This window comes from Microcaecilia unicolor, chromosome 5 (assembly GCF_901765095.1).
Source record: "Microcaecilia unicolor chromosome 5, aMicUni1.1, whole genome shotgun sequence".
In the NCBI taxonomy this organism is placed as follows: Eukaryota; Metazoa; Chordata; class Amphibia; order Gymnophiona; family Siphonopidae; genus Microcaecilia; species Microcaecilia unicolor.
In genome coordinates, this window is record NC_044035.1 from 357,298,072 (window position 1) to 357,323,176 (window position 25,105).

The 25,105-nt window shown below is 46.3% G+C and overlaps 1 protein-coding gene across 1 annotated transcript in view; it reads left to right on the forward strand.

Annotated features, from left to right (window-relative positions):
- Positions 1–25,105, forward strand: part of SPG7 (SPG7 matrix AAA peptidase subunit, paraplegin) — a 75,879-nt gene that overhangs the window by 12,825 nt on the left and 37,949 nt on the right. The window contains exons 2-7 of the mRNA XM_030204607.1: positions 543–645; positions 3,493–3,582; positions 15,697–15,938; positions 20,043–20,182; positions 22,004–22,106; positions 24,169–24,294. Of these exons, the coding sequence (XP_030060467.1) occupies positions 543–645; positions 3,493–3,582; positions 15,697–15,938; positions 20,043–20,182; positions 22,004–22,106; positions 24,169–24,294 (804 nt within the window). The remainder of the gene's footprint in view (positions 1–542; positions 646–3,492; positions 3,583–15,696; positions 15,939–20,042; positions 20,183–22,003; positions 22,107–24,168; positions 24,295–25,105) is intronic.

Here is a 25,105-nt window from a genome sequence, read left to right on the forward strand (position 1 = left end):
GTAAGATTTAAACATCTTCTCCCATTGCGCATAGTTATACGAAACGCCCAATATTTTTCCCACCTTAGCAAATAATACATGATAGGTTTCTGATAAGAGGCGAGCTTTATATAATCTAGAGACTCCCCCCATCCTCCAACCATAGCACATTTCAAGGAAGGTCTTGGTTAAACTCAACTCCCCCTTTGCCCTCCTAAGGATAAACTCTTGAAGCGGATGAATTTAAATGCATTTTCCAGTAAGACCTGGGTGTATGTAATCCTGTGAGATGTTTTGCTGTGCTTTGGGCACTCTTCCTATCAGTGTTTCAGGTAATATAATGCAGAGAGAAGATGGGGGAAAAAAAATCTTTAAATGTCAGCAGTAGACAGACTGGAAAGAATTTTGGAATTGTTAACTAGATTAAGATGACCCATGTTCGCTACCGTTGTCTTTTAAAATAATAATAGTTAAAAAAAAAAAGGACCATAGGTTTAAAGAATTTGTAAGTAAGCTAAATCCACTGTCTTCCAAATGTACTTTGTTTGGTCTTGTTTTCACAGAACCTGCTGTCAAAACAGCTTTCTCCTACATTTAAAGGATGTGGTGGGCTGCTAATTAAACAGTATTTACTCCAGGACCCAGTTAGTCTGTGGAAGATTTTGGGTATGTTTTTTTTGTTGTTGTTTTTTTGTCTAAAAGTATGAGTGTTGGACAGTTTACTTTTCAGTTGAAATAATCATCTTACCTTCAATTAAATATTGTAAAATATTATTCTATTTTTGACTATATGGTCTTTAATATTTTTGTTTCTCAATGAGTTATACTGACTTAGGTAAATTTGTATTTTTGCTCCTTTTTAAAAAATTTAACGGGCCATTTTGAGGGATACTTGAACCTACTGCTGCAAATGTTCTCTGCTGGTTAGCATGTGTACCTGGAGCTTGCACTGCCACCTTGTTTACTAAGGTGCACTAGCATTTTTAGTGCGTGCAAAAAAATTAGCACGCGCTAACGCTAGACACACCCATAGAAATATATGGGTGTGTCTAGCATTAGTGCACACTAGCATGCCTACAGCGTGGCTTAGTAAGCAGGCACCTTTGTCTTTTTCTGTGGGGCAGTGTGTTTTTGTGTATATGTAATGGCAGTTTTCATTGCTGCTGCTGTGAGTGCATGTATACATTGGTGGGCTGGGGTGCAGGAGAATGCATGTGAGGACTAGGGCTGCTGCATAAAATTCTCTGGTTAAATGGCATTTTCTTAGCATCTGGGCTATATAATCCAGAAAATTGGGTCGTTATCCTGACAACCAGCAGGTGGAGGTAGAGAAATGAATCTTTTCTCGTGACATCACTGGTATAAGGGTGCTGGAGTTCAATGGGAAGCGCCAGTACTTTCTATTTCTAGCAGATGTTAGTTTGGTGATGCACTTGGCTTGGTCCGTGTAGCGCCCTTGCCGCATGGGGTGCACATATCCATCCCTTTCCCTCATGCACCGCTTTTGGGGTCTTTCCCCCAGGCTTCCCTGCAGTTCTAGGCAGCTTGTGAAAAAACAAACCTGCATGTTTTAATTTTATTGCCTTTCTACCTTAATCAAGGCCTGTAAGTCTTCCAGCTCCCTGGTTTATGTCTGGGTTTGGAAGGCGTTTGAGAGTTGGTGCAGTCAGCACCTCCTTTCTCCTTGGAAAGCCCAGATTCCTGACGTTCTTAGCTTTCTGCAGCAGGGGTTTGATCAGGGGCTAGTGCTGAACTCTCTTAAGGTTCAGCTGGGGGCCCTCTTCTTTCTGGGTTGTATTTCTTGGGTCTTTCCCTAGCCACTCAGGAGTACTCTTTTTTGAAAGCGCCGCTCACTTAGGTCTCCCTGTGCATCAGTCTTTTGCCTCTTGGAATTTGAATCTTGTGTTGAATGTCCTTGCAGGAGCTCCTTTTGAGTCTCTGAGGTCAGTTTCTATTTAAGTCACTCACTCAAAAACTGTTCCTGTTGGCAGCTTAATTGGCCAGGAGGGCGTCAGAGCTTCAGGTGCTGTATTTTAGGGACCCCTGTCTCTCCTTGGAAGATTCAGTGTATATCTCCTTCCCCCTCCCCGTCCCTTCAAGGTGACCTCCTCTTTCCAAGTGAACCAGGAGTCTTGTCTGCCCTCATTTGTAGAGGAGGATTCAGGCTCTGTAGATTCAATCCTACACAAGCTGCAGAGTTCTGCTCAGGTATGTGTGGGAGACAAATGAGTTTCAGCTCTTGAATCACCTTCTTGTTCTCGTTCATCGTTCTTGGAAGGGCCGTGTGGAGTCCAAGACCTCCATTGTGTGTTGGATTGAGGTGGCCATCGATGCTGCCTATGCCTGCAAGAACAAACAATTGCCTCCCAGGTTGAGGCCACACTTCAGTTCAGGCCCAGGCAAGTTCTTGGGCAGACGGCCAATGATCCCTCTAAGGACCAAGATGGTGTGAGTACTTCTTACAGATACACACACATATGCATAAACGCTCACAGTGAAGTTGGAAAGAATTCCATGAACCATACTCTGCATGCTTTCTCTACTTGTTGCTGATTAGTTATTCTGAATTTTAATCAGGTACTGGATGTTTAGTGCAGCTTAAAAGGGAACCCTATTCCTTCTGTATGAGCACCACTCTTTTTTTTTTTTTTTTAAGGGACAGTAAGCGCTCTTTTGAACACAGCAGAGATAAACCCCTTCACTGTCTACTAGCTGCCTCCCCAAGTACCTCTGTTACTGATGGTATTATACACACTGAATGCACTGCAGGGAATCAAAGTAATGCAACATATTGAACAGAATAGTACTTAAAGTGCTTGCATATATTTCCAGAATACTCCCCAGACCAGCGTCTTCTGTTGGCCATGTGAACAGTACATCAGTACTGTAACAGAAATTGAGGGCAGTGACGTAAGAGACGGGCGGAGCCAGCAGCCAATGCTTCGAGGCTGCCTGCGGTGCCGCGTTTTTTTTTTTTAAACATTTTTTCTCGTCGAGTCTTAGCGTTGGCGCTCAGCTCAGTCAGTTGAGCGCTTCTTCTTTTTGTAGCGCCGGCCCTGCTGCTCATCAGGAAAAGCAGCAGTGGCCGGCAATGGGAGCTGGCGGCCCACCCGTAGCTACGCCCCTGGCTGGAATAGATCAGTGTCTCTTCCACCATCTGCTGGTAGGCAGGGATAACAAGCCATTTGTTCAAGATGGGACAGCCAGAGTAATCCCCTGTTTAGTAAGCCATGTGGCAATGTCCACACAGCCCATTCAAAGTGAAATGGGCTATGATGGCATTAGCACAAGGCGGTCGCTAATGCAGCTTAGTAAACAGGGGAGTAAAAGAGAGAAAATTTAGCCATACACTTTATATTTTAAATACAATTTCTATGTTTGTCATTATTTATTGTTAATTTAAACGTATTACAAAGCATTAATATGTGAGCATAAAATAAATATTTGAAACTAGCTTATTGTGCTTGGGAATTCTGATTTCATTTCCTTTCTTTTTGTTTGTTTTTTTAATAGGTGGTACTGACTTTTTTAGTTCGTCCAGATCTCGGTGGAGAAGTAATAAAAATGAAGGTTCCAAAGGGAAGTCACCTGAGGAGGATGAGGGTATGATTGCTTCTTGTTCAGCCCGTGACATACACCTGCTGCTCAATGAGCAGCCCATTAATAACTGTTGATGCACATGACATTAGGTTTTCTGTCTGCAGACCCCCTCTGAATATTGAAAACAGTAAATGAGGAGGAGAAACCTAATGGTTAGTGCCTTGGGGTTTGATCCTGGAGACATGAGAGACACACATACACACACAGACAGACTTATTGTATGTGATACTTTATTTCTCCGAGGACAAGCAGGCTGCTTGTTCTCACTGATGGGTGACGTCCACGGCAGCCCCTCCAATCGGAAACTTCACTAGCAAAGTCCTTTGCTAGCCCTCGCGCGCCCGCGCGCACCGCGCATGCGCGGCCGTCTTCCCGCCCGAAACCGGCTCGAGCCGGCCAGTCTTCTTTTGTCCGCACTCGGTACGGTCGTGTTTTCGCCGTGTCGAGCCCCGGAAAGTCGACCTCGCGCGTCCAATTTGTTTTGAACGTGTTTTTTTCCTTCGGGAAAGCTTTGTCCTAGTCGGGAAGTGCTCCGGAAACCCCCCGCCGGGTTTCGTGTAAATCCTCCCCGTACTTCCAGCTTTTTTGCCCCGGTAAGTTTTCTTTCGTCGTCGGGGTAGGCCTTTTTTTCGGCCTCGGTCGAGATTTTTCTCCCTCTAAATTTGGTGCTTCAAATTTCGCCATTTCGGCTTTTGATTTCGCCGGCGTGATTTTTCCGCCCATGACATCGAAGCCTTCCAGCGGCTTCAAGAAGTGCACCCAGTGCGCCCGGGTTATCTCGCTCACTGATCGACACTCGTCGTGTCTTCAGTGTCTGGGGGCCGAGCACCGCCCTCAGAACTGCAGTCTGTGTTCCCTGCTTCAAAGGCGGACTCAGGTAGCGAGACTAGCCCAGTGGAACGTGTTGTTCTCGGGCTCTTCGTCGGCATCGGCACCGGGATCTTCGAGTGCATCGACGTCGTCAGCGTCCAGACCATCTTCCTCGGCCGCCCCTGCATCGAGTGCATCGAGGCATCGGGCCTCTGCATCGGCGCCGAGACATCGGATAGCTGCATCGACGTCGGTGGTACCAGGACCTCGTCTGCTGATGTCGTCGGACGGTGGTGCATCGGGTGGAGTGCAGGTGAGGGCTGTCCATTCCCCTGCTGGTGGCGGTGAGCCCTCGGGTGGGTCTCCGCCTACCCTGAGGGCTCCTGCGGTACAGCCCCCCCGAGATCGACCTTCTTCAGTCTCGGCCCCGAGGAAGCGACGGATGGATTCGACGTCCTCCTCGTCGGTGCCGGGGAGCTCCGGTGACATGCTTCGGAAGAAATCGAAGAAGCATCGACACCGGTCTCCTCCCCGTGTCGGCACCGAGAGCTCTGGGTCGCCGAGGGATTCGGCACCCAGCAGGCATCGGCACCGAGAGGACCGCTCACCCTCTGTTCAGGAGGTGTCGATGCGCTCCGCTCTGGACAGCCCGGAACAGCCTCCACGCCCGGAACAGGTACTGACGTCGACGCCTGCATCGACCTCTCAGCCTTTCTCTGCAGCCGCTCTAAACGAGAGCCTCCGGGCCGTTCTCCCAGAGATTCTGGGAGAGCTGTTGCGCCCTACCCCTCCGGTACCGGCGGTGCTTGCGCCACCGGTACCGTCGAGCGTGGCGCCGGCTGGCCCATCGCCCAGGTTGAGGTCCCCGACGTCGGTACCGCGTGCGGTACCGACCGCGGCCACCTCCCAGGAAGGCTCCCCGACTACGTCGGCGGAGGGAGCTTCGCCGATGCGGGCGAGGGAGTCTACCTCTCGACGCCCCCATCGTGGACGGGGTTCCACGGAGTCGAGCAGGGCGAGGTTGCAGACACAGGTCCGTGAACTTGTGTCTGACACCGAGGGTGAGGCCTCGTGGGAGGAAGAGGAAGATCCCAGATATTTCTCTGACGAGGAGTCTGAGGGTCTTCCGTCTGATCCCACTCCCTCTCCTGAGAGACAGCTTTCTCCTCCCGAGAGTCTGTCTTTTGCCTCCTTTGTCCGGGAGATGTCTACGGCCATCCCCTTCCCGGTGGTTGTGGAGGACGAGCCCAGGGCTGAAATGTTTGAGCTCCTGGACTATCCTTCTCCACCTAAGGAAGCGTCCACTGTTCCCTTGCACCATGTCCTGAAGAAGACATTGCTTGCGAACTGGACCAAGCCATTAACTAATCCCCACATTCCCAAGAAGATCGAGTCCCAGTACCGGATCCATGGGGACCCAGAGCTGATGCGCACTCAGTTGCCTCATGACTCTGGAGTTGTGGATTTGGCCCTAAAGAAGGCTAAGAGTTCTAGGGAACATGCTTCGGCGCCCCCGGGCAAGGACGCTAGAACCTTAGACTCCTTTGGGAGGAAGGCCTACCATTCCTCTATGCTCGTGTCCAAGATCCAGTCTTACCAGCTCTACACGAGCATACACATGCGGAATAATGTGCGGCAGTTGGCGGGCTTGGTTGATGCTCTTCCCCCTGAGCAAGCCAAGCCTTTTCAGGAGGTGGTCAGGCAGCTGAAGGCGTGCAGAAAATTCCTGGCCAGAGGAGTTTATGACACTTTTGATGTTGCGTCCAGGGCCGCTGCTCAAGGTGTGGTGATGCGCAGGCTCTCATGGCTGCGTGCCGCCGACCTGGAGAATAGAATCCAGCAGCGGATTACGGACTTGCCTTGCCGTGCGGATAACATTTTTGGCGAAAAAGTCGAGCAGGTGGTAGAGTCTCTCCACCAGCGGGACACCGCATTCGACAAGTTCGCCCGCCGGCAGCCTTCAGCTTCTACCTCTACAGGTAGACGATTTTTCGGGGGAAGGAAGACTGTTCCCTATACTTCTGGCAAGCGTAGGTACAATCCTCCTTCCCGACAGCCTGCGGCCCAGGCTAAGCCCCAGCGCGCTCGCTCTCGTCAGCAGCGTGCGAATCAGCAAGGCCCCGCGGCTCCCCAGCAAAAGCAAGGGGCGAGCTTTTGACTGGCTCCAGCAGAGCATAGCCGACATCCAAGTGTCAGTGCCGGGCGACCTGCCTGTCGGAGGGAGGTTGAAAGCTTTTCACCAAAGGTGGCCTCTCATAACCTCCGATCAGTGGGTTCTCCAAATAGTCCGGCAAGGATACACCCTCAATTTGGCCTCTCAACCTCCAAATTGTCCACCGGGAGCTCAGTCCTACAGCTTCCAGCACAAGCAGGTACTTGCAGAGGAACTCTCCGCCCTTCTCAGCGCCAATGCGGTCGAGCCCGTGCCATCCGGGCAAGAAGGGCTGGGGTTCTATTCCAGGTACTTCCTTGTGGAAAAGAAAACAGGGGGGATGCGTCCCATCCTAGACCTAAGGGCCCTGAACAAATATCTCGTAAAGAAAAGTTCAGGATGCTTTCCCTGGGCACCCTTCTCCCCATGATTCAGCAAAACGATTGGCTATGCTCTCTGGACTTGAAGGATGCCTACACACACATCCCGATACTGCCAGCTCACAGACAGTATCTGCGATTTCAGCTGGGCGCACGCCACTTCCAGTACTGTGTGCTACCCTTTGGGCTCGCCTCTGCGCCCAGGGTGTTCACAAAGTGCCTAGCTGTGGTAGCAGCGGCGCTTCGCAGGCTGGGAGTGCACGTGTTCCCATATCTCGACGATTGGCTGGTGAAGAACACATCCGAGGCAGGAGCCCTGCAGTCCATGCAGATGACTATTCGCCTCCTGGAGCTACTGGGGTTTGTGATAAATTACCCAAAGTCCCATCTTCTCCCAGTGCAGAAACTCGAATTCATCGGAGCCCTGCTGGATTCTCGGACGGCTCGCGCCTATCTCCCAGAGGCGAGGGCCAACAACTTGTTGTCCCTCGTCTCGCGGGTGCGAGCGTCCCAGCAGATCACAGCTCGGCAGATGTTGAGATTGCTGGGCCACATGGCTTCCACAGTTCATGTGACTCCCATGGCCCGCCTTCACATGAGATCTGCTCAATGGACCCTAGCCTCCCAGTGGTATCAGGCCGCCGGGGGTCTAGAGGACGTGATCCACCTGTCCACGAGTTTTCTCGAATCCCTGTATTGGTGGACGATTTGCTCCAATTTGACTCTGGGACGTCCCTTCCAAATTCCTCAGCCTCAAAAGTGCTGACCACGGATGCGTCTCTCCTGGGATGGGGAGCTCATGTCGATGGGCTTCACACCCAAGGAAGGTGGTCCCTCCAAGAAAGCGATCTACAGATCAATCTTCTGGAGTTGCGAGCGATCTGGAACGCTCTGAAGGCTTTCAGAGATCGGCTGTCCCATCAAATTATCCAAATTCAGACAGACAATCAGGTTGCCATGTACTATGTCAACAAGCAGGGGGGCACCGGATCTCGCCCCCTGTGTCAGGAAGCCGTCAGCATGTGGCTCTGGGCTCGCCGTCAAGGCATGGTGCTCCAAGCCACATATCTGGCAGGCGTAAACAACAGTCTGGCCGACAGGTTGAGCAGGATTATGCAACCTCACGAGTGGTCGCTCAATTCCCGTGTGGTGCGACAGATCTTCCAGGCGTGGGGCACCCCCCTGGTGGATCTCTTCGCATCTCAAGTGAACCACAAGGTCCCTCAGTTCTGTTCCAGGCTTCAGGCCCACGGCAGACTGGCGTCGGATGCCTTCCTCCTGGATTGGGGGGAAGGTCTGCTGTATGCTTATCCTCCCATTCCTCTGGTGGGGAAGACTTTGTTGAAACTCAAGCAAGACCGAGGCACCATGATTCTGATTGCTCCCTTTTGGCCGCGTCAGATCTGGTTCCCTCTTCTTCTGGAGTTATCCTCCGAAGAACCGTGGAGATTGGAGTGTTTTCCGACCCTCATCACGCAGGACGAAGGGGCTCTTCTGCATCCCAACCTCCAGTCCCTGGCTCTCACGGCCTGGATGTTGAGGGCGTAGACTTTGCCTCTTTGGGTCTGCCAGAGGGTGTCTCCCGCATCTTGCTTGCTTCCAGGAAAGACTCCACTAAGAGAAGTTACTTCTTTCATTGGAGGAGGTTTGCCGTCTGGTGTGACAGCAAGGCCCTAGATCCTCGCTCTTGTCCTACACAGACCCTGCTTGAATACCTTCTCCACTTGTCTGAGTCTGGTCTGAAGACCAACTCCGTAAGGGTTCACCTTAGTGCAATCAGTGCATACCATTACCAAGTGGAAGGTAAGCCGATCTCAGGACAGCCTTTAGTTGTTCGCTTCATGAGAGGTTTGCTTTTGTCAAAGCCCCCTGTCAAGCCTCCTACAGTGTCATGGGATCTCAATGTCGTTCTCACCCAGCTGATGAAACCTCCTTTCGAGCCACTGAATTCCTGCCATCCGAAGTACTTGACCTGGAAGGTCATTTTCTTGGTGGCAGTTACCTCGGCTCGTAGAGTCAGTGAGCTTCAGGCCCTGGTAGCCCAGGCCCCTTACACCAAATTTCATCACAACAGAGTAGTCCTCCGCACTCACCCTAAGTTTCTGCCAAAGGTTGTGTCGGAGTTCCATCTGAACCAGTCAATTGTCTTGCCAACATTCTTTCCCCGTCCTCATTCCTGCCCTGCTGAACGTCAGCTGCACACATTGGACTGCAAGAGAGCATTGGCCTTCTATCTGGAGCGGACACAGCCCCACAGACAGTCCGCCCAATTGTTTGTTTCTTTTGATCCCAACAAGAGGGGAGTGGCTGTAGGGAAACGCACCATATCCAATTGGCTAGCAGATTGCATTTCCTTCACTTACGCCCAGGCTGGGCTGGCTCTTGAGGGTCATGTCACGGCTCATAATGTTAGAGCCATGGCAGCGTCGGTAGCCCACTTGAAGTCAGCCACCATGGAGGAAATTTGCAAAGCTGCGACGTGGTCATCTGTCCACACATTCACATCTCATTACTGCCTGCAGCAGGATACCCGACGTGACAGTCGGTTCGGGCAGTCAGTTCTTCAGAACCTGTTTGGGCTTTAGGATCCAACTCCACCCCCCGAGGGCCCTGTTTGTTCTGTTCCAGGCTACACTCTCAGTTAGTTGGTAAATTTTTTAGGTCAATCTCAGTTATGTCCTCGCCGTTGCGAGGCCCAATTGACCAATGTTGTTGTTTTGAGTGAGCCTGGGGGCTAGGGATACCCCATCAGTGAGAACAAGCAGCCTGCTTGTCCTCGGAGAAAGCGAATGCTACATACCTGTAGAAGGTATTCTCCGAGGACAGCAGGCTGATTGTTCTCACAAACCCGCCCGCCTCCCCTTTGGAGTTGTGTCTTCCCTTGAAGTGTATTGTCTTGCTACATACTGGACTGGCCGGCTCGAGCCGGTTTCGGGCGGGAAGACGGCCGCGCATGCGCGGTGCGCGCGGGCGCGCGAGGGCTAGCAAAGGACTTTGCTAGTGAAGTTTCCGATTGGAGGGGCTGCCGTGGACGTCACCCATCAGTGAGAACAATCAGCCTGCTGTCCTCGGAGAATACCTTCTACAGGTATGTAGCATTCGCTTTGTATACCACACCTTGATGGAAAAGTTTTGTTTGCAGATTAATACCTTTCAAATATTTGAACGCCTGCATCATATCACCTCTGCTTCTCCTTTCCTCCAGGATATACATGTTCAGGTTATTTGCACCACTTCAAATCTTTTTATATCCTTAGCAAGATATTGCCTCCAAAACTGACACACTATTCCAAGTGGGGCCTCACTAACAACTTGTAGAGGGGCATTAACACCTCCTTTCTTCTACTGGTTATACCCCTTTCTATGCAGCCCGGCATCCTTCTGACCACCTTCTTGTCTCATTGTTTCTTAACCTTCAGATCCTCAGATACCGTGACTACTACTACTACTTAACATTTCTAAAGCGCTACTAGGGTTACGCAGCGCTGTACAATTTAACATAGAAGGACAGTCCCTGCTCAAAGGAGCTTACAATCTAAAGGACAATCTCTCCCCTCCTGTCCAGTATCTCTTTTGGGTTTCTGCACCCTAAGTGCATCACTCTGCACTTCTTGGCATTAAAGTTTAACTTAGTCACCCTTATGGAACCTCTCAATAATTGTTTACAAAGGCAAACCTTTCTTTCTAATCCTTCAGTAATATCTCTCACAAATATATTGGCCCCAGCACTGATCCCTGAGGCACTCCACTACTCGCCTTCCTTTCCTCCAAGTGGATTCCGTTTACCACCACCCTCTGTCGCTCAAGCAGTTTCCTATCCAGTTTAGCCCTCTAGCTTATTCACATCAGGGCATGCTAGGGAGGTTAAATTCCTTGACAAAATCAAGGACTGCTTTATGGAGCAGCTGGTACAGGAGCCAAGAAGAGAAGGAAAAATTCTAGACATAGTTCTTATTAGAGTGCATGATCTGATTCAGGAGATAGTGGTGCTGGGGCTGCTTGATAACAATGATCATCCAATATTAGCATTTAACTTTCAAAAATGAGACTGTGATATTATAAGAAGAATAGTGTGTGTGTGTGGGGGGGGGGGGGGGGGGGAACCTTAGAGAACCAGCTGTGAGGGTCAAAAATGTTTATCAGGCGTGGATGCTGTTCAAAATACCATCCTGGAAGCGCAGGCCAAATTTATTCTATGTATTAAAAAAAGAGGAAGGAAGACCAAACGACAGCCGACATGGTTAAAAAGTGAGGTGAAGGAAACTGTTAGAGCTAAAAGAAGGATCTGACTGAAATCAATAGAAAACAGCATAAGGAATGGCAAGTCCAATGCAAAGCGCTGATAAGGAAGGCAAAGAGGGACTTTGGAAAAAAAAATTGTGTTGGAGGCAAAAACACATAGTAAAGCTTTTTTTTTTAAAGGTATATTAAAAGTAAGAAGCCGGCAAAAGAATCGGTTGGACCACTAGATGACCGAGGGGGAAAAGGGGCAATCAGCGAAGACAAAGCCATAGCGGAGACATTAAATTAATTATTTCCTTCGGTCTTCACTGAGGAAGATTTGGGAGAAATACTGGTGTCAGGAATGGTATTCGAAGCTGATGAGTCAGAGAAACTGAATGAAATCTCTATAAACATGGAGGATGCAATGTCTCAGTTTGACAAACTGAACAGTAGCAAATCTCCTGGTGCGGATGGTATTCATCCCAGAGTACTGATAGAATTGAAAAATGAACTTGCAGAACTATTGTTAGTAACATGTAAATTTATCTCTAAAATCAAGCATGGAGGGTGGCCAATGTAATGCCAATTTTGTTTTAAAAAAAGGTTCCAGAGGAGATACAGGAAATTATAGACCGGTGAGCCTGGCAATGCCAGGCAAAATGGTAGAGACTATTATAAAGAACAAAATCACAGAGCATATTCAAAAGCATGGATTAATGAGAAAAAGCCAACATGGAGTTAGTGAAGGGAAATCTATTACATTTCTTTTGAAGGGGTGAAAAAACGTGGATAAAGGTCAGTATTGTGTATCTGGATTTTCAAAAGATTTTTGACTACCTCATGAAAGACTCCAGAGGAAATTGGAGAGTCATGGGATAGGAGGTAGTGTTCTATTGTGGATTAAAAACTGGTTAAAAGATAGAAAACAGAGAGTAGGGTTAAATGGTCAGTATTCTCAATGGAGAAGGGTAGTTAGTGGTGTTTCCCAGGGGTATGTGCTGGGACCACTGCTTCATAACATGTTTATAAATGATCTAGAGATGGGAGTAACTAATGAGGTAATTAAATTTGCTGATGACACAAAGTTATTCAGAGTTGTTAAATCGCAAGAGGATTGTGAAAAATTACAAGAGGACCTTATGAGACTGGGCATCTAAATGGCAGATAAAATGTTTAATGTGAGCAAGTGCAAAGTGATGCATGTGAGAAAGGGGAACACAAATTATAGCTACATAATGCAAAGTTCCACATCGGGAGTCACCAACCAGGAAAGGGATCTAGGCGTCATCGTTGATATGTTGAAACCCTCTGCTCAGAGAGCAAATAGAATGTTAGGTATTATTAGAAAAGGAATGGAGAAGAAAACTGATGACGTTATAATGCCTTTGTATTGCTCCATTGTGCGACCACACCTCGAATATTATGTTCAATTCTGGTCACCGCATCTCAAAAAAGATATAGTGGAATTAGAAAAGGTACAGAGAAGGGCGACAAAAATGATAAAGGGGATGGGATGACTTCCCTATCAGGAAAGGCTAAAGCGCCTAGAGCTGTTCAGCTTGGAGAAATGATGGCTAAAGGGAGATATGATATAGATCTATAAAATAATAAGTGGAGTGGAACGGGTAGATGTGAATCACTTGTTTACTCTTTCCAAAAATATTAGGACTAGGGGGCACGCGATGAAGCTACAAAGTAGTAAATTTAAAACGAATCGGAGAAAATTTTTCTTCACTCAATGTGTAATTAAACTCTGGAATTCGTTGCCAGAGAATGGAGTACTTAATGGTGGCATTGCAAAACAAAAACATATCAGTGTTGTACAGCACAATTTTCTCTTTCAGATGATACTGTTCACAAGCTGATTCAGGCAGACTCTTTTTTAATAATTGACTTTGAACTTTGGTACATTTTACCATTTGCGCTGACAGTGCCAACTTTGAAGAGATCCTGCAGGGCGGTTATAGATGCTGGTTAGTTGCAAATCTGGCAGTATTATGTCCAGAACAAAAATAATGCTTGTTCAAAATTTCAAGTCCGTATCTTTGTTTGCATGGAAGTTGTTGCGGTCTGAATATTGGTCCAAATATGTTCCGATGAGTCGCGACCAACTTGTTTGACTGGATTTTGCATCCATAATGTTAAAATGTATTTCATCGGAATTAGCATCAAAAACTGTACAGGATCTGAATTTTTTAGCCATTCTTATAAATGTGTTTGGATTTTATTAGTTCCCAAAAATGGCATTTTGGTAAATGTCTCGCACTCATGGACTGACAACCTTTCAGAAAAAGGGGTCTAGATCTACAACTATTGCAGTTAGAGACCTCAAATTTTGGGAAACTTCATTTAACACCTGACTCGCGCAACAGATAAAATTTGAACAAAATTGGAGAACATGATGGTGGGAACTTTTTTTAAATTTTAGACCACTTGGCATGGAATGACCCTATTATATGTACGTCTTCATTTAATGCTTATATACTCTGACTCTTCTCTTGTTTTTTTAGGCTTCTAAGATTTGTATACAGACTAAATTGTGTTTATTCCTTGCGTCTAAAAACTGCTTAGAAGTTGACGGGGATAATGCATGTCCTTTACTCTGTTCTCCCCTTGTACACTCCTAGCTTTCTTTCATCATTTTTGAAACTTCTTTATCGGGATTCTCTAAATGTCCTGTTTAAATAGTATTCTTCAAGGATACTCCTGACCAAACCGTGCGCCCCTGGATGACTGTTAGTTTAAAAGCTGCTCCATCTTCTTTTTAGATGTTAGTTCCAGCAGCCTGGTTCCATCCCAGCTAAGATGGAGTCCATCCTTTGGGAATAGGCTCCCCATTTTCTAACAAATCTAAATCCCTCATCCCTGCACCATCGTCTCAACCATACATTGAGACTTTGGAGCTCTGCCTGCCTCTTGGGTCCTGCATGAGGAACAGAAAACATTTCTGAAATTGTTACCCTGGATTTCAGCTTTCTATCTAAGAGACTAAATTTGGCTTTCAGAACCTCCCTCCCACATCTTCCTATGTCATTTGTACCCACATGTATCAAGACAGCAGGCACCTCCCCAAGTCACTTAACCCTCCATTGGCCGCATTGAGCCTGCCATGAGTGGGAAAGCGCAGGGTACAAATGTAGCAAAAATAAAATAGATACTATTGGAGATTCTACATGGAATGTTGCTACTATTGGAGATTCTACATGGAATGTTGCTACTCTTTGAGATTCTACATGGAATGTTGCTTCTATTGGAGATTCTGTTTCTACTATTGGAGATTCTACATGGAATGTTGCTACTCTTTGAGATTCTACATGGAATGTTGCTTCTATTGGAGATTCTGTTGCTACTATTGGAGATTCTACATGGAATGTTGCTACTATTGGAGATTCTACATGGAATGTTGCTATTCCACTAGCAACATTCCATGTAGAAGCCTGCGCGGCCACATTGGTGATCTGCAAGGGCCGACTTCTACATGGAATGTTGCTAGTGGAATAGCAACATTCCATGTAGAATCTCAAATAGTAGCAACAGTGGAGGAGTGGCCTAGTGGTTAGGGTGGTGGACTTCGGTCCTGGGGAACTGAGGAACTGAGTTCGATTCCCACTTCAGGCACAGGCAGCTCCTTGTGACTCTGTGCAAGTCACTTAACCCTCCATTGCCCCATGTAAGCCGCATTGAGCCTGCCATGAGTGGGAAAGCGCAGGGTACAAATGTAGCAAAAATAAAATAGATACTATTGGAGATTCTACATGGAATGTTGCTACTATTGGAGATTCTACATGGATTGTTGCTATTCCACTAGCAACATTCCATGTAGAAGGCTGCGCAGGCTTCTGTTTCTGTGAGTCTGACGTCCTGCACGTATGCGCAGGACGTCAGACTCACAGAAGCAGAAGCCTGCGCGGCCACATTGGTGATCTGCAAGGGCCGACTTCTAGTGGAATAGCAACATTCCATGTTAGAATCTCAATTAGTAGCAACAGTGGAGGAGTGGCCTAGTGGTTAGGGTGGTGGACTCTGGTCCTGGGGAACTGAGGAACTGAGTTCGATTCCCACCATAGTAGTCTCATCCATGTAAGTGATACTGAGCTAATATGAAAGCAGCATTTCAAGATGAGGTCTGGATAGGTTGGGCAGATCATAATCTCTCATGGACTCCAGCCATCAGAAACTGAAGTTGATGCAAATGACCTCCCCAGAACTATCTAAAATCCTATCTGGGTGATGCATGAGGTCTGCCACCTTCACACCAGGCGGGCAATTGACCAGGCGATCCTCACGTTCACCAGCCACCCAGCTCTTTTGATGCTTGATGTTCCTGGAGACTCATCCTTGGTGCGAGAGGATATTGTGCCCTTGGGTAGGTCCTGACTACAGGATTAGTTCCTACTTCACTATGGTGATGAAGATTAAGTTGAGCCATGCCTACAGGTTGTGGCAGAAAGTTGAAGTTTAAAACTTGGGGAAAGAAGGTTACCTGGGACGTTGATAGTGCTCTTTCTAAAACGGTTTCCCTTTTTTTTTTGTCACATTTTTCTCTTGCAGAAGAAAAGAAGCGTAAGGAGCGGGAAGACCAGATGTACCGGGAGCGTCTGCGCACTCTCTTTATCATTGCTGTGGTGATGAGTCTGCTCAATTCCCTTAGTAGCAGCGGTGGGAACATCTCTTGGAGTGACTTTGTGAATGAAATGCTGGCCAAGGGTGAGGTGCAGCGGGTTCAAGTGGTCCCAGAAAGTGATGTTGTAGAAATCTACCTGCACCCTGGAGCTGTTATATTTGGGCGACCAGTGAGTGGTTTGTTTTTGGATGATAGTAAGTGTGCCTCTGGGACCTGCTTAGGGAATGTTGAATTTTGTAATGTGGTTATCCTGTTTAGCATCTTCATTTCTGCTAGTTTGGGTTTGTATCCAGCAGACATGATGCCTTTTTCTTCTGTTTACATCTTTTAGAATGTTTTAGAATGCCTGCTTCCTCATTGTCCCTCCAGGCTGGAGGTGTGCATAGGGATGGGAACAATGGGGAAACCCATGGGAATACGCGGGGATTGGGACAAAGAAGTTGTATGACGGCGGGAATGGGAAGGGGATCAAAAGTGAACCGGCACTGGAGGGGATGGGGAGTGCACACTTTTTGACTTAAAAACTTGACACCATTTTAGCTTAAAAAAAATTGAGAGGAGCTTACCTTGATAAAAATTGGTGCACGTTTGGTAGTTTTGACAATGAGGAAGACCCCTAATCAACGAATAGTGTTCTCACCAGTTTCTTTATTTGTTTTAAGCATTTTGGCAGGAGTGGCCTAGTGGTTAGGGTGGTGGATTTTGGTCCTGGGGAACTGAGTTCGATTCTCACTTCAGGCACAGGCAGCTCCTTGTGACTCTGGGCAAGTCACTTAACCCTCCATTGCCCCATGTAAGCCGCATTGAGCCTGCCATGAGTGGGAAAGCGCAGGGTACAAATGTAACAAAAATAAAATAGATACTATTGGAGATTCTACATGGAATGTTGCTACTATTGGAGATTCTACATGGAATGTTGCTATTCCACTAGCAACATTCCATGTAGAAGGCTGCGCAGGCTTCTGTTTCTGTGAGTCTGACGTCCTGCACGCACGTGCAGGACGTCAGACTCACAGAAGCAGAAGCCTGCGCGGCCACATTGGTGATTTGCAAGGGCCGACTTCTACATGGAATGTTGCTAGTGGAATAGCAACATTCCATGTAGAATCTCAAATAGTAGCAACAGTGGAGGAGTGGCCTAGTGGTTAGGGTGGTGGAATTTGGTCCTGAGGAACTGAGTTCGATTCTCACTTCAGGCACAGGCAGCTCCTTGTGACTCTGGGCAAGTCACTTAACCCTCCATTGCCCCATGTAAGCCGCATTGAGCCTGCCATGAGTGGGAAAGCGCAGGGTACAAATGTAACAAAAATAAAATAGATACTATTGGAGATTCTACATGGAATGTTGCTACTATTGGAGATTCTACATGGAATGTTGCTATTCCACTAGCAACATTCCATGTAGAAGGCTGCGCAGGCTTCTGTTTCTGTGAGTCTGACGTCCTGCACGCACGTGCAGGACGTCGGACTCACAGAAGCAGAAGCCTGCGCGGCCACATTGGTGATTTGCAAGGGCCGACTTCTACATGGAATGTTGCTAGTGGAATAGCAACATTCCATGTAGAATCTCAAATAGTAGCAACAGTGGAGGAGTGGCCTAGTGGTTAGGGTGGTGGAATTTGGTCCTGAGGAACGGAGTTCGATTCCCACTTCAGGCACAGGCAGCTCCTTGTGACTCTGGGCAAGTCACTTATCCCTCCATTGCCCCATGTAAGCCACATTGAGCCTGCCATGAGTGGGAAAGTGCGGGGTACAAATGTAACAAAAAAAAAAAAAAAATCTCCACCATAGTAGTCTCATCCATGTAAGTGATACTGAGCTAATATGAAAGCAGCATTTCAAGATGATGTCTGGGTAGGTTGTGCAGGTCATAATCTCTCCAGCCATCAGAAACTGAAGTTGATGCAAATGACCTCCCCAGTGATGTAAGCAAGCTTACAAGAATATAAGTGTTGCCATACAGGGACAGACCGAAGTCCATCAAGCCCACTATCCTGTTTCTAGCAATGGCTAATGCAGGTCCACAAGTACCTGGCAGGATCCCGAAAGAATAAAACAGATTTTATGCTGCTTATCCTAGAAAGAAGCAGTGGATTTTCCCAAGTCCATTTTAATAATGGCTTATGGACTTTTCTTTTATGAAATTATGCAAACCTTTTTTTTAAACTGTTCTAATGTATTTTATAACTTTCAAAAAATGTAATGTTAAAAAATAAAATCCCTTGCAGGCCTCTTCTGATCCCCCCACCCCCTTCTCGTCCCACCATCACTGTAGGCTGTCCCTGGTGGGGTGGTGGGGGTTAAGAACTAGAGAGCTGCACGGCTTCCGTCCCCGCGGGAATCCCGCGGAACCCGCGGGATTCCTGCGGGGACGGAGGCAGTTCCTGCGGGGTTCCTGTGGGGATGGAAGCAGTTCTGCGGGGTTCCCACGGGGACGGAGGCAGTTCCTGCGGGGTTCCCACGGGGATGGAACCAGTTCTGTGGGCTTCCCGTGGAAGTGTAAGCTGCACCTGCACCAGCCTCTCATCTACCGAATACCAATTTATTTGAGTGCTGTCTCCTCCTCCTCTTCTTCCTTGCTTTAACAGCATAAATGTGGAAAGTCTTCCATTATGACGGAATTCAAAAAGGCGTGGGATGAACACAGAGGATCTCTAATTAGAAAATGGAAGTTATATAAAAGCTAACCTTAAATGGCTGCATGTGTGTGGATATGTCAAGTGACACTTATATGGCGACTCTGGCTGTGATGAACTAGAGCTGATACCTGGCAGACTTGTATGGTCTGTGTCTCATACATGGCAATCTGGTGTAGGATGGGCTGGAAAGGGCTTAGACAGCAACTTCAGTGGCTGGAACATGAGGACAGTGCTGGACAGACTTTTACGGTCTGTGTCCCACAAATTAGAACATGAATAGGCTGGAGTGGGCTTCGATGGCAACTCCAGCAGTTGGAACATAAGGATGGGGCCAGATAGAGTTCTGTGGTCTTTGTTCCAGAAACACGAAAGAAAGACCATAATCAAGTATATAATATCACACTCGTTGATTTAATGATGAATTGATCATGAGTGTGACTATTGGGCAGAGTGGATGGACCGTTCAGGTCTATTTGCTGTCACTTACTATGTTACTATTAATCCTCTTTGCTCCCAGGCTGGTGCACAGACCTCAGCTCTGACACAGGCACGAGAATCAGATGTCACCTGACCTACTGGCGCGTGCATGTGGTGGCCTCTCAGCACACAATCCCAGTGAATCAGAGACAAATCTTACATGTGCGCACCAGAGTGTTCCAAGTTCCAACTTCCGGTCCGTCCTTGCCTACAGTGCTGTGGCTCAAATCCAGAAAGGGAGCTGACTGGAACTTTCTTTTATGTACTATTAAATTCTTACGGGGATGGGTGGGGATGGGTTAAATTCTTGCGGGGACGGGTGGGGACGGGTTGGGATGGTTTAAATTTTTGCGGGGATGGGTGGGGACGGGTAAGATTCCAGCGGGGATGGGTGGGGACGGGTAAGATTCCAGCAGGGACGGGCGGGGATGGGTAGGATTTCTGTCCCCGTGCAACTCTCTATTAAGAACCAACTCCACACGCTCTTGCCCCTAGCAGTGGCTTCCACAAAATGACTGCCCTGACCTCTTGTGGTAGCATCACAGTATTACTCAAGTACCCTAGGTAGGCCTGGGGAGGGTCTAAAGTGGGTGGTTTGGGGGGGGGGGGGATTGCTGTTGCAGGGGATGTGTTTGAGGGGGACTGGGATACAGAGGGGCCTGCTTTTTCATGATTTGGGGGGGGGGGGGGGGGGGGATCAGAGGGCCTGGAAGGGATTTTAAAGTTTTTGCAGATTTTGAGCTGTCTTAAATTTGCCTGCGTAGCTTTTGCAGGTGCCAGCACCTGGCCTAACTGCTACTGCTGCTGACCTGCCTACATTTGTTTTGGGCCAGTCAGAGCTGATATTCAATGGGTTGGGTGGTCCCAGGCGATTTAAGCGGGCCAGAACCTCTCCTGCTCTCCTAAATTGCTTTAAATGTTGTCCTATCAGGAGCACAGAAGCTGTGAGTCTGGAAGGACTCAGAAGAGAGAGAATTAGCCTGTAAGCACTAATCTTACCGTATTTCTGCTGCCATTAAACCCTGGCTTCTGTGACCATTAGATAAGTTTATACACACTGAGAATTGTAGTTTACTAATTGTTTGATTATAAATTGAATAGGATTCAGGGTTTCTTGTGGTGTTTCTGATTTTGACCCGGGGTGTTTCTTGCTCACAGAGACTGGCTCTAATGTATAGAATGCAAGTAGCCAACATTGACAAGTTTGAAGAGAAGCTGCGAGCAGCAGAAGACGAGTTGAAGATCGACGGGAAGGACCGGATCCCTGTGTCCTACAAACGCACTGGTTTCTTTGGAAAGTACGATTTATGGAGCTCTGAATTCCTTTAAAGATTCTATAGTTTGGTGGTGGAGGTGAGCCAGACAAAACGCAGAAAAATACTCCGCATTGCAATATAAAGCACAAAAAGCAGTGGCGACAACAAACGGCATGTCCACTAACACTTTAATGAGTACGTGTCGTTTTGGAACAATCTCTTCTAAATGACTTGACACAGGCTGTGTTTTGGCTGAATAGCCTACGTCAGGAGGAGTCTACATAAACAAAAATATAACAAAATCCATAAAAACCATAAGGTACATTGATTTTATGTAAAACGCAATAAAACATGTTAAAATTGTACTCATAGGAACACCTCAATATAAAAAACATGAATACAGTGAAAAGCATGAAATATAAAAATCAAACAATTGAGACATTAAGACCAAATCATATGTACAGGTACATTATATAGATTTGACACCTAGTAATGTGTGTAAACAGTAATTTAATCATTAAATTTCAAATCATAAAATAGGTTGTACAGACATTTACCTGAAGGTATTCAAATACAATTCATGTGGCATAAAATATTCTCAATGAACAAATCCAGCGAAGCCTATAATCATGTATATAATTTATTTATTTGCTGCACTAATTTACTGGTCAGTTTTACAAAACTCTTCTTTTACTCTCTGTGCCAGAGCCAGTGGTGGGAGGCAGGGCTGGTGGTTGGGAGGCGGGGATAGTGCTGGGCAGACTTATACGGTCTGTGCCGGAGGCGGGGCTGGTGGTTGGGAGGCGGGGATAGTGCTAGGCAGACTTATACGGTCTGTGCCCTGAAGAGCACAGGTACAAATCAAAGTAGGGTATATACAAAAAGTAGCACACATGAGTTATCCTGTTGGGCAGACTGGATGGACCGTGCAGGTCTTTTTCTGCCATCATCTATTATGTTACTATGTTACCTCCAGAATACCACAAATTCCTTTTATGCACTGCAGCAATCACTGATCACAGCATTTCTGTACAGAAGGGCAGAATACATAGGACCACGTTTACTCTCTTCAGATCCAGAATGAGATGAAAACCGCCTTTCCTTTCAGAAAATAGATGGAGTAGTGACTTGTACCCTGTTCTTCCTTTGGGATGCAAACTTTTTTTTTGCAAACTTTTTTTTTGCAGACATCTGTAAAGCTGCAGTGTGATCTTCCTTGCTCTCTTTTGCTAAGCATTATTGGCTTGGAAGTGCTGACGAGGCAAGATGCCACTTTTGGAACAGGAGTACTTAGAGCAGAAGTCTCAGGATCTCGCCCAGTATATGAGGGGTGCTTTGGTACATCCCATTCATTCTGGGCTTTACTGGTGAATAAAAAAAAGTAAAATTTTTGTTGTTACCTGCTAGTTTGCTTTCCTTGAGTCTTACCAGATCAGTCCAGAGAGTCTCAGTTGAGGTATTCCAGTGCCCTGTTGTTATATTTGTTTTGCTGTGTAAATATTGATTAGCTATGGACTGTACAGACCCATAAGTGATGTAATTAAAGCAGTGGTTCTTAGTCTCCATCTGCAGGTAGGAGAGTAAACCCACATGTCTGGACTGGTCTGGAGGGACTCTAGGAAAGAAAATTATCAGGTAAGTCCAAATTTCTTATTTCTTCAGTCTTTTTCCTTCATGAGAGATTGGGGTGAAGACAGACACAGCTCTGAGGGCAGAGACTCGCTATTCTTTTAGATGGGATGTATAATTTTTAAAATATGGTAGGTCTCGGGATTTTACATTGAAAAAAAAAATTTTTTTTGGTCTGTTTGTTACAACCAAGGTCATAAATGGTAACCTCTTTGCTTTTGTTTTGCCTTCCAGTGCTCTCTACGCCCTGGGAATGGCAGCTGTGGGAGTAGCCATTCTGTGGTACATCTTCCGTTTGGCTGGGATGGCAGGAAGAGAAGGTGGCTTTAGTGCCTTTGTAAGTTGTGTATCTGGATTGTGTGTATCTTGGAGCTGGGATGCCCCAGATTCTGGTTCCTTTTACCCTAGTGTGCAGTAAGGGAGCTGCTCAGCTGGAGAACCTGCAGCCAGTCTTCCCTTCATATCCTGGACATTCTTTAAGTTCTGTCCTAGCAGATCTCCTAACCGGTCATCTTTCCCCCCCCCCCCCTTTTTTATTTCTTCTAATTAAGTTTTTTATGCAGGAGTTTCCTCTCTCTTGGGGCTTCCAGCTCCGTCAGAACCATTGCCAGGATCTGGCACAATGGGCCTTCATTAACAGCCAACCAGAGTTTTTTTTTTCTTTTTCTTTTTTTCTCTTTGTTTTATAATACCCTGCATGGACCAACCATTACAATGGCAGTCATCCTGCAGAGACCTCTGCGGTCTCTGATGTGCATGTAACCTAAGACTAGCTAGTAGATATCCATTAAGGTGGACATTTCTTCCAACAGCTGTTGGGAACACTGCACTGACAACATTCCCAGCCTATCTGACAAATGGAAGACCTGACTGAAGACCTTTAAACCTAGGTCTTCAGCATGGCACCACTACTACTAAATCTCTGGATTGTCCATTTTCCGTGTTTTGATAAAGTGCTCTTCACGAAAGGCTCACTTGTCTGAAGCTGCAACTGTGATATACATACGTTGCCTTTCTTTGTTGTCTTCTTGTTTTTGATATAATTTGCATAGTTGCCATTGAATTTGGTTTGATCAATATATTAGGTGTTTAGCCATAATCAAGGTAGCTGTTGACTTTGGGTCTGAATTTACGGAACACTGTTTTGGCGATCATCTGCCTAGTATAGTAGGTGAGAATTGTATGTTGGGGATTTGGAAAATGATAGTTTGGTGAATTTGAGGTGGGGGGGTTTAAGAATTCGGAGGGTTGTTTAGAGGGATTGATGGACTCTTGGGATGTCGTGGCTTTGTGTATATTTTATTCTTTTTATCGTACCTTGCTTCAGTCTCATTGGAAGAAGTATGTAATCAAATATGATAGATGTATAAATTGGAGTTGATGTCATTGAGTTTGAGATTACTGTGGTAGATGATTTGGACAGCATGATGTACATTGACTTTGGAGTAATCTGCACGATTGCCATTGAGTTTGAGTGATTGACACAGTGGCTATTGGATTTGACACTTTAGCAGTTGAGTTCCACAATGGATTTGGTGGTCATTGAATGAGGAGGATCTGATGTAGTGATCAGTAGACTGATGGTTATACTGAGGCATATTTTCAAAGCACTTAGCCTTCCAAAGTGCCATAGAAACCTATGGAACTTTGGAAGGCTAAGTGCTTTGAAAATATGCCTAACTGTATACTAACTTGCTCCTTTTTATAGCATGTTCTAGTTTGTTTCTTTTGTAAGTTTGAGCTCTCCATCTACTTTGGAAGGTCCTGTGCCTAAAATGTATCTTCTTGAAATCTTGCATAAAAGTCACCTTACCAAAGTTCTCTACCATTTGCAAATCCAGTTATAGATGAGCGAATGTAATGAAATATTTCTTCACAAAAAGATGGATGCGTTGAATACTTCAAGAGTTGGTGTTTGAGGCAAAAGTAACATGATTGAAGAAAGCTTGGAATAATCACAGATGATCTTTTACACATGAGGGTAAAATCTGAGATTGAATAGCCTGTTCAGTATTTTATCAGTTGAAGTTGAAAAAATGTGTTCCAAACTCACTTGCCGTAGAAGTGTATGGGCCCAAGACTACCCACCCCCCTCCCCCAAACACATTTCCTGTCAGCAGTGGTGAGAATGTTTGCTAGTTTTGTTGTCTTAGCTGTTGAGCTTCCCTGAGGCAAGTAGTGTAGTTGAGCCTTTTTTTCAATTCCTGTGTATGAAGAATGGATAGACTAGCCGGATCTTGTGATTCTTATCTGCTCATGTTTTCTGTGCATCCCTGTAGTAGTTCCTTGTACAAGAGCTGAACTTATGTTTTGGGAACACAATAGATCTGTCATGGCACCAGGGACGTTTCTTCCTTGAAGTAGCGTCTCCCATGGTTCACTGTTCTTTCTTCCCACAGAACCAGTTGAAGATGGCTCGTTTCACAGTTGTAGATGGGAAATCTGGTAAAGGGATCAGCTTCAAGGATGTGGCTGGGATGCATGAAGCCAAAATGGAGGTCAAGGAATTTGTGGACTATCTGAAGGTAAAACCACAAATGTGGTGAATATTAATAGAGAAACACTGTACAAGTTGTACAAGAAATAAGCCCTCCTCTGAACCACTGTAGGTTATAGTTGGGATAGCAGATTCTGCTCCAGGTGTGCATTTTCATTGTCTCCCTGTGTCAGATGAGTGGCCTGGAACTGACGCAGAAGGGGATATTTATGTGTTCTTGGTGTCCCCATGTAGTGTTCCACAGACCTGTGGCAGATGTTGGAATCAGATTGGGCGTTAGAAGACCATTTTAAAAGATCATTTGGGCATTATAGGCCCATGTTAACCCAAATGGACTGTTAACAAAACCTAAAACTATATTTAAGCTGCCTATTGCACTCTGGGAAAAAATGGCAACAGCACTGTATGTATATATAAGAAAAAAAAAAGCAGGGCCAGATTAACACTGTTAGGTCCTAGGCAAACATATATTTGTGGGCTCTCTATTAGAGAATGGCAAAGGGACAAAGTTTGTCCTCGTCCCCATGGGTTCTGTCTCCGTTCCTGCCCCATCCCCATGGGCTCTGTCCTCATCTGCAGAAGCCTCGAATACTTATGATTTTATATTTAAATCTTTTATTAAAGTATAAAAAGGAAAAATATGCTGTGCAACTGTAGTTTATAAATCACCAATAGAAAACAATACTAAAAACGAGCAATTTGTCTTCTTAGAAAATGTGCTGGTAGCAGGAATGCACAGGATTCCCCATGCAATTTTGCTAATTGTGGTCAGCATGTTTGCTTGTTTTTCCAAAAAATCAAAATATCGTTGTCTGCATCACTTAAACATAAAAGTCCAG